The sequence below is a fragment of the Ovis aries genome, chromosome 19 (genome assembly GCF_016772045.2).
Source record: "Ovis aries strain OAR_USU_Benz2616 breed Rambouillet chromosome 19, ARS-UI_Ramb_v3.0, whole genome shotgun sequence".
In the NCBI taxonomy this organism is placed as follows: Eukaryota; Metazoa; Chordata; class Mammalia; order Artiodactyla; family Bovidae; genus Ovis; species Ovis aries.
Window position 1 is genome coordinate 6995162 of NC_056072.1, and position 18259 is coordinate 7013420.

The 18259-nt window shown below is 41.5% G+C and overlaps 1 protein-coding gene across 1 annotated transcript in view; it reads right to left on the minus strand.

Moving 5' to 3' along the window:
• Window positions 1–18259, minus strand: part of DYNC1LI1 (dynein cytoplasmic 1 light intermediate chain 1) — a 53161-nt gene that overhangs the window by 7763 nt on the left and 27139 nt on the right. Inside the window, exons 3-8 of the mRNA XM_027957947.3 lie at window positions 9969–10085; window positions 9011–9241; window positions 6796–6965; window positions 4535–4628; window positions 1864–1999; window positions 1033–1144 (exon numbers count right to left, since the gene is read on the minus strand). Coding sequence (XP_027813748.1) covers window positions 1033–1144; window positions 1864–1999; window positions 4535–4628; window positions 6796–6965; window positions 9011–9241; window positions 9969–10085 — 860 coding nt within the window. The remainder of the gene's footprint in view (window positions 1–1032; window positions 1145–1863; window positions 2000–4534; window positions 4629–6795; window positions 6966–9010; window positions 9242–9968; window positions 10086–18259) is intronic.

An 18259-nucleotide genomic window follows, 5' to 3' on the forward strand; every position in this document is an offset into this window, starting at 1 on the left:
CATGAAATCCAGAGTCCTGCCTGCAGCCTAATGCTGAGGCCCCGCAAGACCCTAACCCTGCCTTCTTCCCTCTGCTCTGGCCCTCCAGGGGGCTCTTTCCCAGCCTCTGCAGCCGCCCTACACACTCCTGCCTCAGGCCACGTGCACGTTCTCTTCCTGTGGCTCCACATCCTCCCCTCTCATCAGACCTGCCTTCCCCATTCTGGACTGTAACCTCCCACCCACCCACTCTCCCTCCCTCACTGGGCTTCCTTCCTAGAGCACAGATCACCACCTGAGTGATGGCATGTACAGATTCACTACCTCATCATGGTCCTGTTTAGCACCTAATGCCTAAATGGCAGCGCAATAAATATTTGTGGAATGAATAAAAAACCATTTGAAGCACAATCTCGCTGTTAAGAGAGAATGGGGAAAAATTGTTTTTAAAGTGTGCGTTTCTTTCAATAGACATTCAAACCGAATAACGCACCGAGTTTTCATTTGATGCTATATTTCTTATTTGTAACTGCTCTGTAAATGTTTGGATTTTTAATTAAGAATCTTATTCTATGCTGAAACAACATCACTTTTTCCTGAAGCGTGTTCAAATTAAAAGTCAGTGAGAACGTGCTAAAAGCGAACACAACTTCATACAGCTTTTCAGGAGTGTCTATACTATCTAACCATAAAACACCATCCTTAGCGAAAGACATATGAGAGCAGAGTATCATCTGGAATCAGATTTTAAAATCTTAAGGATGACATGCAACAATACAGAATAAAGCGGAACCTGGCAGCCCCTGGATCTGCTGTGTGCTAGTATGAGCAACTAATGACCAGGAAGAAGAGGCAAGGTCTGTCTCAAGAGACAAACGCTACTACTACTTATTATTCCACCAAGGTGTTCTTGGCTTCTGATGGAGCCCCAGGTTGTAAAGTTCACAACTTGCCTTTACCTTACTCAACCCCTTACCTTTCTACCTACAATCTTAAAATAAGGGACTTCCCCCTCAGTTTAAAAGACTAGTAAGACTATACGCTAAAATTTACCTTCCGGACAGGTGGTTTAGTTATGATGTCTTCAAAATTATCTTCTGCTTTTAACGTTTGAAAGTTTTCATGTAATATTCCTATTTTCTTATCATTATCCCACCCTGCTGGACTAGAAAGAAACACAGATGATAAATTCTCAACCATTTATACAGTCATTCTTTCATTCAACCCATGATCAGATTAAGGTGAACATTTTTTATGAAGTTAAATTTGACCAATTATGGAAAATTAATCTATTACAATACTCAAGTTAAAGTTTACTAATTTCTACTTAAACTTATCAACTTTCTTGATTTTAGAAAATCAAGGTTTTTTTTATTTGAGAGGAAGTAATCATTAGTGTTACCTCCCAATTTATTCAGATAACTTTTCAAAGCATATCTAGGTTATACATTGGGTCCTTTATGTACCATAATCAATTAAAGAACAGGTACACTGACTGATACATGCCCCCAGTTAGGTAAGTTAGCTATAACAGCAGCCTTTCAAAAAGGCTCAGGCCAGCAGTAAATCTAAAAGGCAACAGTAATAGATCAGAGCATGTTATAAATAAAATAATCTAGGAACAGATTCTCACCAACTCTTGATGGAAAAGTTTACTGGTCTCATTTCAAAACCGAAAATGATACCGCATCAAACTGCAGCAACAGTACATGAGAGAACAATATACTCAGGAGTACAGCAGGCCTTTCCTGGTGGCCCAGTGGTTAAGCCCACGCACGTCCAAAGCAGGGGGCAAGGGTTCGACCCCTGGTCGGGGAACTAAGATCCCATGTGCTGCATGGCACAGCCAAAAAATTAAAAAAAAAAAAAAAAGGGCATACTTACATAAATACTGCATCTTTTTCCACAACAACAGCAGGAATCTTATAAGGAAATCCATAGAGTTTCTGGACGATGTACTTATATACTAAATCTATATTTTTATTTTCTTTTACTGAAGTGTATATAAGTGCTGCACCATCTGAATTAACACCGTTAAAGAAATTTTTGGACAAACTCCATGAAGAGGTACTGTTAAAGTCTGTGTTCTCAGCTTAACATTTATACATATTAGTTTCAAAAATAATTTCCACGGATATAATTACATGGTAATCAAGAATTTCAAAACCATAGTATTTCACACAGGTTAAATTCAAATAAAGCAATCTCTACATAACTGATTGAACTCGGGAGGGAAAAACTCTCGTTAGCCAAGAAAGTAAAGGTAATTAACTGAGTCGAATATTCATAGCACATGAAGACAAGATTTGGTTTTGCTTTTTACCTTCTTTAACTTCATGAAGGAGGGATATTATTTATCAAAACAACTGTCTTGCCTTTTCAACAAAGGTAGTCGGCAGTAGCATCTCTTATAGTTTTTACTAGTCTCAGGAATCAGGACTTTGGGGAGAAAGCTCAGGAAAGCCACCGAACAGAGAAGATGAACCCTCAAGATCCATCAAGGAGCTTTCAGGAACAATCCACAGCAACCGTGACCAAAATGTGATATAACGCAAGCCTACATGAAGACGCAGTAAGCAACGCAGACTCTGACTCTGACCTTTATCCAAATGACCTGGTGGACCAAAAGGTCAAGAGACGCCTGTGGAAAAAGGGGCCGTGTGACTGTGGTGGGATTCTGACCACTGCTGAGGGGCACCTGCTAGCACGTGATGCTGTCCCGGGAGAGACGGTGACTCAGGCCAGGAGGGAGCGATGAGGCTGGTCTACCCTCTGAACTACGACATTCACATTTTCTAGGACACGAACCAAAGCTTGAGAACCTTACAGTACGATCGCTAAACATACTTCACTTGTCATAATACTTAATTTGGTAGAAACAAACTTCATAATCTTAAGTAAAAGCTTAACTGTGTGAACTTGTCAACGATCTTTCTCACAACGAGAACCAATTTAGAATAATTTGGAAGATTTACACAGCTGGAAAATTTGCATTATAATGAAAAATTTTTTAATTTTAAAGGAAACATGATTTTCACTCCCTGGTGGCTTGGACAGTAAAGCGTCTGCCTGCAGTGCAGGAGACCCGGGTTCAATCCTGGGTCGGGAAGATTCCCTGGAGAAGCAAATGGCAATCCTCTCCAGTATTACTGCCTGGAAAATCCCATGGACAGAGGAGCCTGGCAGGTTACGTCCTTGGGGTCGCAAAGAGTCAGACATCACTAAGTGACTTCACTTTTCACTTCGGTTCACTCACTCACACAGACACACACATGCACACACAACTCACTCTCCTGAAGTGCCATGTTTTGTATTCCTTTAAAATCAGCCAGCTTTACTACAGGTCTGTCACTATTTTAGTGGACAATCTTCTTCCTGATTACATCTCTCTATATACATTTTCAAGTGTAGTTTTCAATAACCATTTAAAGAGAGTGCTTGTTCTCAAATTTTCTAATCTGCAAAGATAACAAAAAAGGCCATAAACACCTGGCTTCAATTCTCCCACTTTTCGTTTTTTTTGGCAGGCCAAGGCCCTTTAATTGAACCCAACTAACCATCATGCGGCAGGAGAAGAGAAAGGCAGCAGAGGACAAAGTCCTGAAGGAAAAGGGGGAAAGGGAGGCTCCCGGTGTCAAGCGGTCTTATTCACTATTCGGCCAGGCTTTCTCCAAGCAGTCTTTAAGTCAGCGTCCACTAATGACGATGAAAACCTTCGGACACTCTAGACATGTGTCCGTCACCTACTCTTCCTATCTAGTCCTAATACCTATCATTTAGTCACTTTTCAGACCCACAAGCTTTGATTCGGGAATGCAACTGCACAACAGCCCAGGAAGGGCCGAGTGAGCACACTGCTCCAGGGCTCTAAGCCGTCTGAAGCTTTCGACAGGAAATTCTAAGAGCATTCACTCACTGATGCACTGTATCCTTTGCTCAGCTGTGAATGTTATTCACTGGCTCATCTAATCCTTGCAACCTAGACTACACAAGATTCCTATGACTGGTTTTCTAACCTTGTGATCATCAAAATCACCCAGAAAGCTTTTTCAGAATTTAGCACAGATTATCCAGCCTTCCTTTTGAATGGTCCAATTCAGTTAATTCTTAGATGGGCACACCCAGATTTAAAAACCATTTAAAACCATTGTATCAGACTATGCAACGGCGATAAATGCATACTCTGGAGATGATTAACATACTAAACATATTAAAAGTAAGAACACACAAACCCAAACACTGATCTTGCCCTACCACCCACCCCCAAGTAATGAACACTAGTTTTAAATGAGAACATTTACAATGCTAAGTTGTTAGAATTTTCTGCGTCTGAGAATTATTTTTCTTAATCACAGTACTTTAAACACATCAAATCAAAGTTACATATTTCAGTACTTGCTTTTGTATCTCAAAATACCAAGATACTTGGGAATTAAAATGAAATTTCTGACCAGAGGTAAGAAGGTAAAAGTTTATGGAATTTCTAAGTTCACCAATTTACTCAATTTAAATAAACAAACAAAATATTGCACCAACCAATGTATTAAAAGGATACACTGTAAACAAAACTTCCGGATATGTGACTGAATAAAATCAAAATGCTCATCTCTGTAGTCATGTTCTTTCTCCAACACACTAATGGCATCACACTGAGTTAAAATAATTTTTAAAAGAACAATATTAACTTTAAATAATAATATAATGATTTAAATTCAATTTTGGGTGGGAGAATATCACGAAACTACAACTCTGACAGGGTGACGGATTGGTAGGACCTAGCGTATCAATTACTCCTATCTGTCTAGAGACTTTTAGTCAGTCTTGAGACTAATGAATACTTTCATTACTTAAAGAGGTACTAACTTCTATGATATACTCATCTCTTTGGTGATAAGAACACCAAAGAGAAAGTTTTGGTATATAAAGGAAGAGTAACAGGACAAGCTTATAAAAGGCGGTTATACTCATTAACTCAATGACTTACATTCTAGAACAAGTCCTCTAGAGCACTCCGTATATCCAGGGAGTCTGTACCGCACACCATTTCCCCTTTGTTCTGATTATCTGACAACTCTAAATTGACCTTCATTACTTTTCTGGTGCTTTTATTCACTCTCACTTCAATTTTACCAACAGCAGAAAAGGGGAATTACAGGGTATTCCTGAAATGTCACCAGTACAGTCAATGAAACAAATCTGATTTCTACTTGCAACAAAAGAATGTTAGGAAGAAAATTAAAGCATGTTCCAAACATGACATCCAAGTAACGTCACCAAAACTTCTGAATTGGAAGCTTATGAAATCGAAAAATAAACAAGTATTAATTTGGGGTCCAACCCGTCATTTTTTGTCATGCATATATAAAATATATCATAGAACGGTTTCCTTTATAAACACCATATAAAATGTGGCATATCTGTCCATTCTATAGAACTGAGAGCATTTCAAATTATTAAAGATGCATATAATTTCTATGACACTTGGCAAAGCACAACAGTTTACTAAAGATATTTTTAACTGAGCTATGAGGATGCGGCAAGTAACAGTCTGAATCTCAATTTCCAGGGTCTTTAAAACGAGCTGAGTAACCCATCTAATCTGAGACACACATTCTCCCACACCCACATACTTTAAAAGCTCTTAAACTCAAGTAGAACTGATGGTGCCTTAGATTCTATGAAATACTATAAATGATCTCTTCTGGCTTGAAAATTTTATGAATCTATGACTCATCTGATAACTGATTCAGGTCCCTTTCAAACTTAACATTTTTTTCATTCAAACGTAAGAGCTTTTATGAGGCAATCTGCAGTGTAAAAACAGGAAAATATCTGTCGATAAGCAGCTGTTTGCCAAACAAAATCAAAACAAATCACACACGAAAGGATTCTATTGGGAGAGCTTAAGCACAGATTTATAGAAAAGGTATAAGAAACACTTCTAACTACACCAGAATCACCATTTGAAAAGCAGGCAACAAATTTTGACTTAATTCTTTTAAATCGTATCCCCATTCCTTTGTTATTGATAATTTTTGCAGTGTTTAAAGTAAAACTTAAATATTTTAAATTTTATCATTTTTATTCCAAAGATGAATTCCATACCCTCTTTCAATTATATGCACAAATTTCACATTACTTTTTGATAATAATTTTAGATAGCAAAAGCATTTATATGTTCTATAATTTTCTTAACTAGTCCGTGGCTTACTAAAGTAAAAACACACTACTTAAGACCAAACAGGGAGAAGATGAAGTATAAATTATTTTTTAAAGGAAATCTGATTTTATTATAAAGTGTATATATCCAGTGACAGAATGAAATTAACAGAATTTTAATAACAGCAACCCTACCAGAATCTCTTTAATAAAAGGCTTTTGATAGATGCGTATCAACTTTATATAATGAGCACTGATGGGTCTTTAAAACCAAGTCTATTTTATACACATAATCTCCTAATATATCAAGATATCAGCATATGAAACTCAAGGCAGGAAAATATTTTACAAACTTGATAACCATCATCTTACCTGTAATTCTTTCTATTAAACTGACTACACAATTTGAAGTCTAATCAGAATCAGGAAAATGAAACTCGATCACAACAGAACATCTAAAGTAACTTTCCTTCAAAGAAAACTACCATTTAGATCACAAAGCGAACATGTGAACAGCATTCAGTATTTTAAACTGTTACTTCTGGTTTGGAAGTTACCTAGAAAAACTAATGCGTCCGCTCCACAAGGAGCCTAGAAATAAACAGTTGTTCATCCCGGGTCAACATCAGCAGCAGAGTCTACAGCAAGCAGACTAACCTTTGTGCAAACCACCAGTACTGGAACGCCCAAGTTGTGTGTGAGTGTATCCGCACCCAGCGGCAAGAGCACACTGTCATCTTTGTCCTCCTGCGACGTGGTATTTCTTCTCTGAGGGGAAGCTGGGAAATCTTCTCCTGGTTCTACATATTCTTGAAAATCTCTAACCACTGAAAATCAAAGTGAAGTAATTTAATACATAGTTTAGAAACAGCTTTTCATTTCAGTAGGTAGCTTTTCCGCCATGATCCAGACACGTATTTTTTACTACAGTTCACACTTGGTCTTGTAAGAAACAAAGAGAGTTTGAGAAATCTGCTTCAAAGACAGTACATAAACACTGGGCGGTGGACCCACATTAATTATCAGGTGGCAGAATAAACGCTGAGTGGTTCCAAAGAGTGGGGTTCAATGCAGGCCTGGCTCATCTGGGCAAATGGCTGTGGGCAAGCCACAACTGAGCTTTGTCCCTCTTCCTCTCCACCTCACAAAGGGCACTTGACAGGATACAGGAGAAGATGACTGTGTGTCGGGGAGGGGGGTCCGCAATTTAAACGATGGTTCCAGGTGACTTTCTAATAGTAACTTCTCTCTAAACATTTTCTTCGCGTCTTTCTATCTAGGCGCAATCTTGAGCCATATTTATTCTACCACTCCCATAAGAACTAATGAGGTATTACCAAAACTGATAAATGTTTAGAACTCATCTGCAAAACTATCAAACCTTCACTAAAAGAAAAGCTACGGTGAATATACCAAGGGCCTTAACAAAGTATACTTTGATTCAGTAATTCCTTGTCGAAGAATTCTTAAGGAACCAATGATAGATACACACAGGGATTTCCACATGACTGATTTTCATGTTTAAAGCCAAACGACAGCACAGGATAGTAAGTGTATGACGGAATATTATACAGAATCCCAGAGGAGGGAAACGCTAACGGACATGAGGTCAAGGAAGAGGGTATCCTGAAGAGCTCATCGTGGCTCCTGCAGGAACGCAGGGGCACGTGCACACCTCTGTGCACGCGTGCTCAGCTGCTTAGTCAGGTCCGACTCTGTGCAACCCCACAGACTGTAGCCTCACAGGTTCCTCCATCCGTGGGATTCTCCAAGGCAAGGATACTGCAGTGGGTTACCACGCCCTCCTCCAGGGGATCCTCCCGACCCCAGGGATCGAGCCAGCGGCATCTCCTGCATCACCGGTTACTTCTTCACTGCTGAGCTACCCGGGAAGCCCACGCACACCTGTACTGCCCTTCAAATCAGAGGCTGCAACCTCACAGTGGTTCTCAAATTTGAGCACGCACCGGAAGCTTCTCACTCAGCAGTCTACGGTAGGGCCTGAGAATGCGTGTTTCTAACAAACTCCCAGCTGTACTGTTGCCGGTCGTGGGGCCACAGACTGAGAACCACCTTATGGCAGAAACTTAGAGGCAGGAAAAAGCTCCATAGGCAATGGCCAAAAAGAGAAGAAAGGTACAGATTAAAAGCAGTTGGATATCTTTCCCAATGATTCAGGATATACTTTCTCTTAAGTTTGTACTGTTTCCATGCATATAAATTTCAGGAAGCTGTCCAATTTCCCCTAAAAGTCATCAGCTAAGGACAGCAAACAGCAGCAGCGTACCATCTGTATATTTCCTTAAACGAAGGGCAACACTGACCTATGAAGCGCTCTCAGTGAAATAAAGAATTGTGACTGGCCTACAGCTTGTCAGAAATGACCCATATTATTTTCATCATTTCCATGAAAATTTCCAATTTATGTGGGCACATACAAAATATATTATGTACTTCATAAACCATAAAAATAGCTTAACATCTTTATGTTATAGTGTTAGCATCCTTGTGGACACACTTCATTTTGACAAGGTTAAGAAGATTGTTCCACTTATCAAGAAACTAAACTACTGAAAATGAGCAGCTGCAGAAAGACTCAGAATTTATCCTGAAATACTGCTCTTCAAATGAGCACATACGGCCTTTTGGCAAAGAAGAAAGGGCGCCTCTTCAGAAGAGTCTGCCATCATGCGTATGTCTCCAGTGTAAAGCTATATTAAAACCTAGCACGTCATCCAAACTGAATTTCAAAGGCGGCACTCACATTATGTTTCCCTTCGTCAAACCTTTTTCAAACTCAAGAATTCCTAACAATCACGAAAGTCAACTGGGAAATTTTGTCTCCGAAATCTGTATTGTCTAGACTACTCACACTTTTGTTCCATTTCTTTCATTTCTTCAGGAGGAACTTTCAATTTGTCAATATGTTCTCTAACAACACTTGCCCATTTTTGTAAAGAATCCAAAGCAGTCCAAGGCTTTGACATGTCAACAACCAGCATAACTAAAGTGTCCTTCAGAGAAATGGCATCCAGTGAGAATTTAAGGAGGCCTTTGTGATAGGGGTCTCCATCCAAGATCCATACATTACATCTTGTTTGATCTGCAAAAGACGAAGAAGGTTACCAAGGCAACAAGATAAAGTCATTTCATCATCCAACTCACAATACTACTTGGCATTTTAGGGAAGCTCCACAGGAGAGGTTTCCTTTGGCAAGGTTCAACTACTTAGGTGACATCTACCAATTCAGTTAATTCCTAACAAATACTCAAGAAAATGATTTAACTGCCAACACAGAAAACGAGCATCCTCTCCTTCGAATTTCTCAATCCCAAGCCACAGACTGAATCGCTGTTTCTATTCTCACCATCAGAAGATAGAGCCATGCATATTCAAGACACTATATACAAAAATGAGAAAGCAAGTGGCCTGCAGAAGGCAAAGACGGCGGGTCAGACGCAAAAAGCTGGGAAGCAGGCGACATTCTCTCGTCAGAAAATGAGAAGACAGAAAAGCGAGGGCAGAACGTTCACAGAAGACTTATTTCACTAAACAGGGGAGAAAAGGAACTGAAAAACAGATTATTCAAGGTCAGCGAGAAAGCTAAAGTTCACATACCAATACCTTAAGATGTTTAAAAATACCACCCTACGGATCCCAATCCCAAACCAATAAAAGTATGCCCTAAACTATTCACAGACTGGCATGAAATACGGATCCTGGTAAAATAAATGACGCTAAGAAAAGTCGAAGACTAATCTTCATATGGACAGCAGCGCAACCTGAAGAAAGAAACCAGGAAAATCAATTACAAGTGAACGACACTCACCGTCCCTGTCTTCATCATGAACATTTAAGTACAAATATTCCAATCCTCTTCCTTTCTTGTACTCCTCTATTCCCTGAATTTTTCTTATTAAGCTTGTTTTTCCAGCTCCATCTTCACCTGTAAAAAGGACAGATCTTTAAAATTATAATACGGACTATTTAAGGGTGCTTCCTAGTGTGATGAGTGAAAAAACCAACTGGAACTAGCTTCAACCAAGAGGGTGATTTGCCACAAGATGAGTAGGGAACTATACAGGAGAAGATGCAGACTTCACCCCATGATTCTCTGTCCATTATCTCCACTCCTCTTGCTAAGCCTCTATTTCTTCTATTACAAATGATCTCCTCTGTGGCCATATTTTAAGAAGCTCAACTTTTACACCATCCTCATTCAAGCTACAAGGAATAAAACACTCTCTCGGTCAGCTTTCAGTCTGAAGACTCTCAGGTAAAGACGTTTAGTTGGTCCAGTTGGCATCACATGCACACACCCAAGGGCCACTCAAGAAGGAAGGTAATAGGAAAAAACTGACCAGGACAGGGACCTGTGACTGGCCTCAGCCAAATCATGAAGCCCTAAGAAATAAGTAGCAAAGGAGAGGGGTGAGTAACTTGGGGGTAGTGAGGTGAGCAAGAACAAGGGTTAGAGAGAATGTAGAATAGATAAAAACTGCAGGCTTAAAAAATATTAATAGCAAGAAATCATGCGACTTAAACCTGGCACAAATTTCAGAAGCTTAAAACCAGGCCAGCTATTTGATGGTTTGGTGGAAGGTTTTTTTAAAAAGTTTTTTTAATATTGGGGCTTTCCTGGTGGCTCAGATGGTAAAGTGTCTGCCTGCAGTGTGGGAGAGGCAGGTTTGATCCCTGGGTCAGGAAGATCTCCTGGAGAAGGAAATGGCAACCCACTCCAGGACACTTGCCTGGAAAATCCCATGGTTAGACACAACTGAGCAACTTTACTTACACTTTCTTTAAATACTACATGTTACTATTTCATGGACTTCTTTTGTTATTGCCAATACCATGTTATTAGTACTTAATAAAAATGAATTTCTTGGATTTAAGGACTTATTTCTACAGATTCGTGAGTTCTCTGAGAATTTCAAAATTATTTTCAATTTTCATGTTAAGCATTTAAGAAACTATTTATCTCCTGGGTCTTCTAGCTATCTTTAGCTGTCAAAGCTGTCGAGAAACTGCAGTAGCCACCTGTGCGTCGGGGTTTGCCATCCTACCGGTGCCAAGCTAAGGCCAAGTGACGCAGACAGAACAGAGCGGAGTCGCCACAGGGGCAAGCCAGACTCACAAGAAAGTGGCCCAGCGAAGGCAGTGCTGCTTTCAGCTGCACTGCTCCTCTTGGTTTTACACCATTTCTCAGCACTTCACAGCATAAGTGTGGCCTTTGCTATTGTTGTTCACTCGCTTCAGTCACGTCCGACTCTCAGGGACCCCGTGGACTGTGGCCCGCCAGGCTCCTCTGTCCATAGGATTTTCCAGGCAAGAACACTGGAGTGGGCTGCCATTACCTACTCCAGGGCCTCTTCCCCACGCAGGACCCAAACCTGTGTCTCCTGCATTGCAAGTGGACTCTTTACTGCTGAGCCACCAGGGAAGCCAGCATTTAAACAGATGCTTGGGAAAAAACCTGTATTTAAACAGATGCATGGAAGAAAACTATTTTCAGGAGAGCAGTCAGTGTAGCCTTAACTAAGCAATAAAGAACTTGCCATTAAAAAGAGTACTTATTTTTCAGTGCTATTTTTGCAATACACTATTAAAATGATCCACCAAGGGAATCTCCTGGTGGTCCAGTGTTTAGGACTCAGTGCTTCCCCTCCTGAAGCTGGAGTCAATCCCTGGTCAGGGAACTGAGATCCCATAAGCCACGTGGTGCAGACGAAACAACAAAATAAAGAGTCCATCAAAATAGCAGACTGGGTTGGAAACAGCATAACTATGATAATGACATACATTCCGTGATGATCACACTTAAAAATCATAAATTCAACCAGTGAAAATGAAAACACAGACTTCAGTTTACTATGAAACTTATTTAATTTCAGCAAAACATCGTTCGTTATACTGATTACTAATTTGAATGTTATCAGTTTTACAGTTTTTATGGCATTTACTTTATATACATATATTTTTTTGGTTGCATGGTGCATCAGGGATCTAACTCTGCACTGAAAGTGTAGAGTCTTAACCACTGGACCGCCAAGGAAATCTCTATATATACAAATCTGCTTTTGTAGTTCAAGAACTATAAAACAAAATTTAAGAATTTATATCTAGTCAACTAAGTGGGCACGAGCAACAGACATAAAGCAGCCTACATCACAGTGAGATCTAGGAGACCTTGCTTTAAAAGAGGGTCCTTGGCAAGATCAGCGGACTTTCAAGGCAGTGAGACTATTCTGTGTGGCACTGTAAGAGTAGATACGAGTCATCAGGCACTATATTTTCAAAGTACATAAAAACAGGCAGTAATTAGTGAGGTAAAACTTCACTTAATATGACCCAGGATTTAGCTTATCTCTTTAATTTCCATTTTAGATGTTAGAAAGTGAAAGGGTATGTTTAGAAGGGTCGAAAAACTTGAGTTAGTTTCAACTTTTTTTAAACATTTCAAATATATATAAACATTTCTGAATAAAAAATACATACATATACTTGCAGATGATCTTAAGCATAAACAAAAAGAATAAAACCACAATAACATCAGTTAGAAAGAATCACTGATAATTTGGTCATCTATGGTGAGACGATGAGTGATTCCTTAAGTTGTAAGTTTTTGTCTTCCTTTTAGTTTATCTAATTCTAACTTTAAAGGCTTGTAAATAGTATCAGGTCAGAACTCCAAATTCATGATACTGTTAGGTAGTCAGAATTGGAAAACAGTGGCGGTGGCTAAAAGACGAAGAAAGGAAAGGCCCAAGAAAATGAACGGAAGAAACTCCGAGGACCAGAGTGAGAGCCTCAGGTGGAACAAACAGCCCTCCTGGCTAGGCCACTTTACACACAGCAGGCTCGGGGAGGAAGAAACCTATACACAGAGGCGCCAAACTGAGCCTGTCTTCTTCTGGGTCGGCCCACCTCACACCTCAAGGATGTATGTTCCTCTGCTTACCAAGTAAAACTGAGCGGTAACTGAGCTGTAACACTGGTCCGCCAAATAAAGCTGAGCTGTAACGGAGCTTTAACACCAGTCAGCCATTTCAAATTTTTGGTGCAGTGAGACAGACCCGAGGAAATTACACACTCTCCCAACATATCAACAATATTATCAATTGTGGGATTTTCCCTAACAGTCTATTGGTTATGAGAAGAGTGAAGATACCAAGAATCGACTCAGTGGAAAACACCCTGATGCTGGGAAAGACTGAAGGCAAAAGGAGAAGGGGATGACAGGGGATGAGATGGTTGGATGGCATCACCGACTCAACAGACAGGAGTTTGAGCAAACTCTGGAAGATAGAGGAGGACAGAGGAGCTTGGCATGCTGCGGCCCATGGGGCTGCAGAGTCAGGCATGACTTAGCAAGTGAACAACAACAACTAGTGATTAAGACTCTGCACTTCCGATACAGGGGGCACAGGTTCGATCCCTGCTCAGGGTACCAAGATTCCACATGCCATGCAGAGAAGTCAAACAAATGATTTAAAAATATACACACACGCACATACATATACTGTCAATCATAAGGACATATGCTTACAATTCTAAGTTCTTGCAGCCACTACTATAGTGTGACTGCTTCCTTTTTCTAAGGTCTGTATAAAAGTGGAAGGGTTCATAGTTTGTTTACCATCATTCACTTCACTGGATTAATGGTTCTTAAAAATGCATCAGACTCCCTCCCCTGGGGGGCTTGTTAAAACACACTGCTGGGCCTCGCCTCCTGGCTTCCTGGTTCAGTAAGCCTGGGGTGGGGCCCACACATCTGCGTTTCCAACAAGCCTGGGAGCTTGTTGCTGATGCTACTGGTCCAAGGACCACACTTTGAGAACCGCTGCATAGACATTCACTACACTAAGCCAAGCATCAGGAATACAAAGATCCACAGGTCAGAGCTGCTGTCCCACGAGCTCATAAACTGGAGAGGGAAAAACAAACAGAAGAGGATTTCAAGACACTGTCACCAGGACTACACCAGAGATGGGCAACCACCAGGAAGCCAGCCCGAAGAAGACTCTGGTTTTGCCTGGAAGTCAAAAAGGGTTTTGAGAGAAGGTAATATTTCAGTCAAACCTTGTAGTGTTCATGAACCATACTGAGTTACTCATTCCAAGAAGTAGGGAAACACATGCTGAGCCTGGAGGCAAAGAAGTGTCCTTCTAGAAAAGACAGATAATTTGAATGCAAGAAATGTACGATGTGAGAAAGAAAGGGGCCAGAAAGTGAGTACAAAGAGGGAATGTGAGATTATGAAGGGCATCCTACGCCAGTCTGGTAGTTAGACTTTATCGTGAAGAGTCCCTGGTGGTATTTAAGCATTTTAGAAAGACTGCTATCGGAAAAGTGTGGAAGGGTGACTGAAAAGGTAAGTTTGAGAGTAAGGAGACTAGATACAGTAACCCCCCTACATACAAACCTCCAAGTTGCAAACTTTCAAAACTGTGAGTGTGTCTTCCATCAACATCAGGCTGAGTGAAACTGCAGCCTGTTCCCTGTCTCCCATCGCCAACATTCTTCAGCTCTACCATCTCCCACCTCCTCTCCCTCCTCCAGCCAGTAACTCTTACTGCCTCCTCACTCAGTGCCAGACCCTGCACTGCACCACTGTACAGGGGACAAGGATTAGTCAGTCGCTCAGTCCGTGTCCAACTCTGTGCAACCCCATGGACCGTAGCCCGCCAGGCTCCTCTGTCCATGGGATTTTTCCAGGCAAGAACACTGGAGTGGGCTGCTGTTTCCTTCTCCAGGGCATCTTCCCAACCCAAGGATTGAACCTGGGTCTCCTGCACTGCAGGCAAGGTACCGTACTATAAGATTAAACGTTTTCTTTATTTTGTGTGTTTATTTTTTCCATACATATAATTTATGTGAAAAGTATTATAAACCTGTTACAGCGCAGTCCTCTATAGACAACTTTGTTAGCTGGGTACCTAGGCTAACTCTGTTGGACTTAGGAACAAACTGAACTTATAAACGAGCTCTCAGAACAGAACTTGTTCATACGCAGGGGACTTACCATACTGGACCATTAGTGGAGTGCTAGCGAGAGGCGGGCGGGGGTGGGGCAGCTGGACCCAAGGCTGCGCTGGCGGGGCGTTGGCAGAGAGAAGCAGACGCAGAAGGCAGAGAAGCCTGTGCCGTGCCCCCCGCTGCTCTTGTCCCACCTGCCTTCAGCGGTCGGCCCTACGTTTGTGTTTCCCAGGGTTCCTTCTTCAGAGCCCAGTTCTCCTCATTCTACATACAAGTCCAAGAGAATCTCCACACAAGACTTCAATACCACCTATAATCCAGTGACTCTCAGATTTCCTTCCAGTCTCAGCTGCTCAACTACTTATTGTTCATCCCCATTTAGAGGTCCCATGAATAACTCAAGGGGCAATATGCATAAAAGCAGTATTCTTATCTTGCCACCTAATTATTCACGTAACATTCCAACCTCGAGGCTTTGATCCACTGTTCCCTCCTATTCAGAACATACTCTTCAGAAATTTATGTTAAGTTTGTTACCTAAGCTTCCTCCCAACCTCCCTCAAATATCATGTCCTCAGGTAAACTGTTCCTAACCACTGTATTTAAACTCACAACCTTAGGGGGTAAAAAAAAAATCACAACCTCTCAACACTCCTCCTGTGTGTTTTATTTTTCTCCACTGAACTTACTCACATAATATAGGTTGGTTTTTTTTGCTTAGTCTCTCTCTCACCCAAAACTCCAGAGGACCAGGCATTTTTGTATGCTGACGACTGCCACGTCCCCGGTACGTACTAACTCGTCACAATGGAAGGTATATTCCTGAGCCGCCTACAAAGCAGCCACTGACAAATTGTCACAAACAAGAAAAAATGCGGCAAAATAGTAACACAACTTTCACAAACCCGAGAATGAAAGATACAAATTTTGTCCTCTTAACCACAGGGAGGGTTTTTAAACTTTATTATGTACTGAAAGTGAAAGTCGCTCAGCTGTGTCTGACTCTGTTGCAACCCCACAGACTATACAATCCAGGGAATTCTCCAGGCCAGAATACTGGAGTGGACAGCTCTCCCCGTCTTCAGGGATCTCGCCAACCCAGGGGTCCAACCTCAGTCTCCCACACTGCAGGCAGATTCCTCACCAGCTGAGCCACAGGGAAGCCCATGTATTACTATTTACTGTGTATTAATGGCTTTGAAATGCAAAAGCCTCAGAAGTTAGGATAGAAAAGGGGTGAAATTTCAAGCTCATCAACACGCTCCTATGCAAGAAAAATTAAGACTGTCATTCACCTTTGTTCACCCACATCCTGAGCAGTCAGAACCATCAGTAACCTCTGCCTCCGTCTCCATGGAAGCAGCAGCGGCAGCAAACACCGATGGCCGACTGTACGCGTCTCGGTCGGCTCAGTCGCTCAGTCGCGTCCAACTCTGCGACCCCGTGGACCGCAGCACGCCAGGCCTCCCTGTCCATCACCAACTCCCAGAGTTCACCCAAACTCACGTCCATCGAGTCGGTGATGCCATCCAGCTGTCACGCGAGTGTATGCTCCTTGATTCTTTGTCTCGTCACAACAAAAATTTGGAGGGACGGACATTAACGCCCCCTCGGCGTGTCACAGCTCTCAGGTCTTGGATAGACCGTGTTATAGCTCTCAGGTCTCGAATGGACCATGTTATAGCTCTTAGACAAATCAGTGTTACAGCTCAGTGTTACAGCTCTATTTTATTTAGAAGATGGCAGGAAAATCCATCTTCGAGGGGTGAGGGCACGTCAATCTAAAGACACGAGGAGAAGAGGGCCCCAGCGCGCGGAAGAGCGAGCTGGCTCTGGCTCCTCTATTTATATGTTCATCTCTCCCTGGGCCTGTCCTGTGTAAATTGGGCCAGCCAGGAGTGTTGTCTGTTTTACCTGAGGTCCTCACTCCCGGTCCTTGGACCTTCTTTTGTTTCATTTTCGCAGGCTTTTCCCTTCCTTGTCTTATAGCCACTGCCATTTCGGACTCCTTTTCCCTGTTCTACCTACCTAACACAACCATTTCATCCTCTGTCGTCCCCTTCTCCTCCCGCCTTCAATCTTTCCCAGCATCAGGGTCTTTTCCAGTGAGTCAGTTCTTCGCATCAGGTGGCCAAAGTATTGGAGTTTCAGCTTCAGCATCAGTCCTTTCAATGAATATTCAGGACTGATCTCCTTTAGGATTGACTGGTTGGATCTCCTTGCAGTCCAAGGGACTCTCAAGAGTCTTCTCCAACACCACAGTTCAACAGCATCAATTCTTCAGCGCTCCACTCACTTTATGGTCCATCTCTCACATCCATCATATGCATTTAACCAACAGTCTAATTCCAACACAGCCACATCTCTGGGGGCATGATGGTTACCTCCCATCTGAGGATGCTAGGGTTCAGAACTATTAAATGTCTTATCCAAAGTCTCAAATAGTTAGGAAATGACAAGGTCAGGGTCTGAAGTGATAAAAAATTGAACTCCAAAACACCCTCTTTCCTTGGGACTTCCCTGGTGGTCCAATGGCTAAGACTCTGCGCTCCCAGTACAGGGGACCTGGGCTCCATCCTTGGCTGGGAACTAGATCTCACAAACTGCAACTAAGAGTTCACATGCCAAAACTAAAGATTCCAAGTGTCACAACTAAGACCCAGGGCAGTCAGATATTTAAGTGTCCACTTTCCAATATACTACACACACACACAAACTAAATCTTCAGAAAACAATTAAACATACTGCTTATTATTTGTCTTATGAAAAAATAATAAGGTATTCCTGCTTCCAGGGGCCATTTATTTTCAGAAGAAAAGCAATTTAACGCATTCCTCTCTCTCAACTGCCTTTGAGTGATGGGTGGTTATGTTCCCACTTTCCTGATTCTACGTCTAAGGACCAGGAATGACGTTTGTTTTACTATACTGGTAATTTCTTTTCTCCTGTAATTTTAAACCTTGGGGATTCATTTTAAGAAAAATTTTACATTAAATTTGAAAAAGAGAATACTGTCAAATAAACGTACTATGGTAAATATGGTAGAGATTTCCCCACCACCCCCCGACCCTGGATTCTGACATTTCTCATTTCTGGTAATAAATTGCAAGTGCTCACAATGAGAATAAAGAACAGTAAATA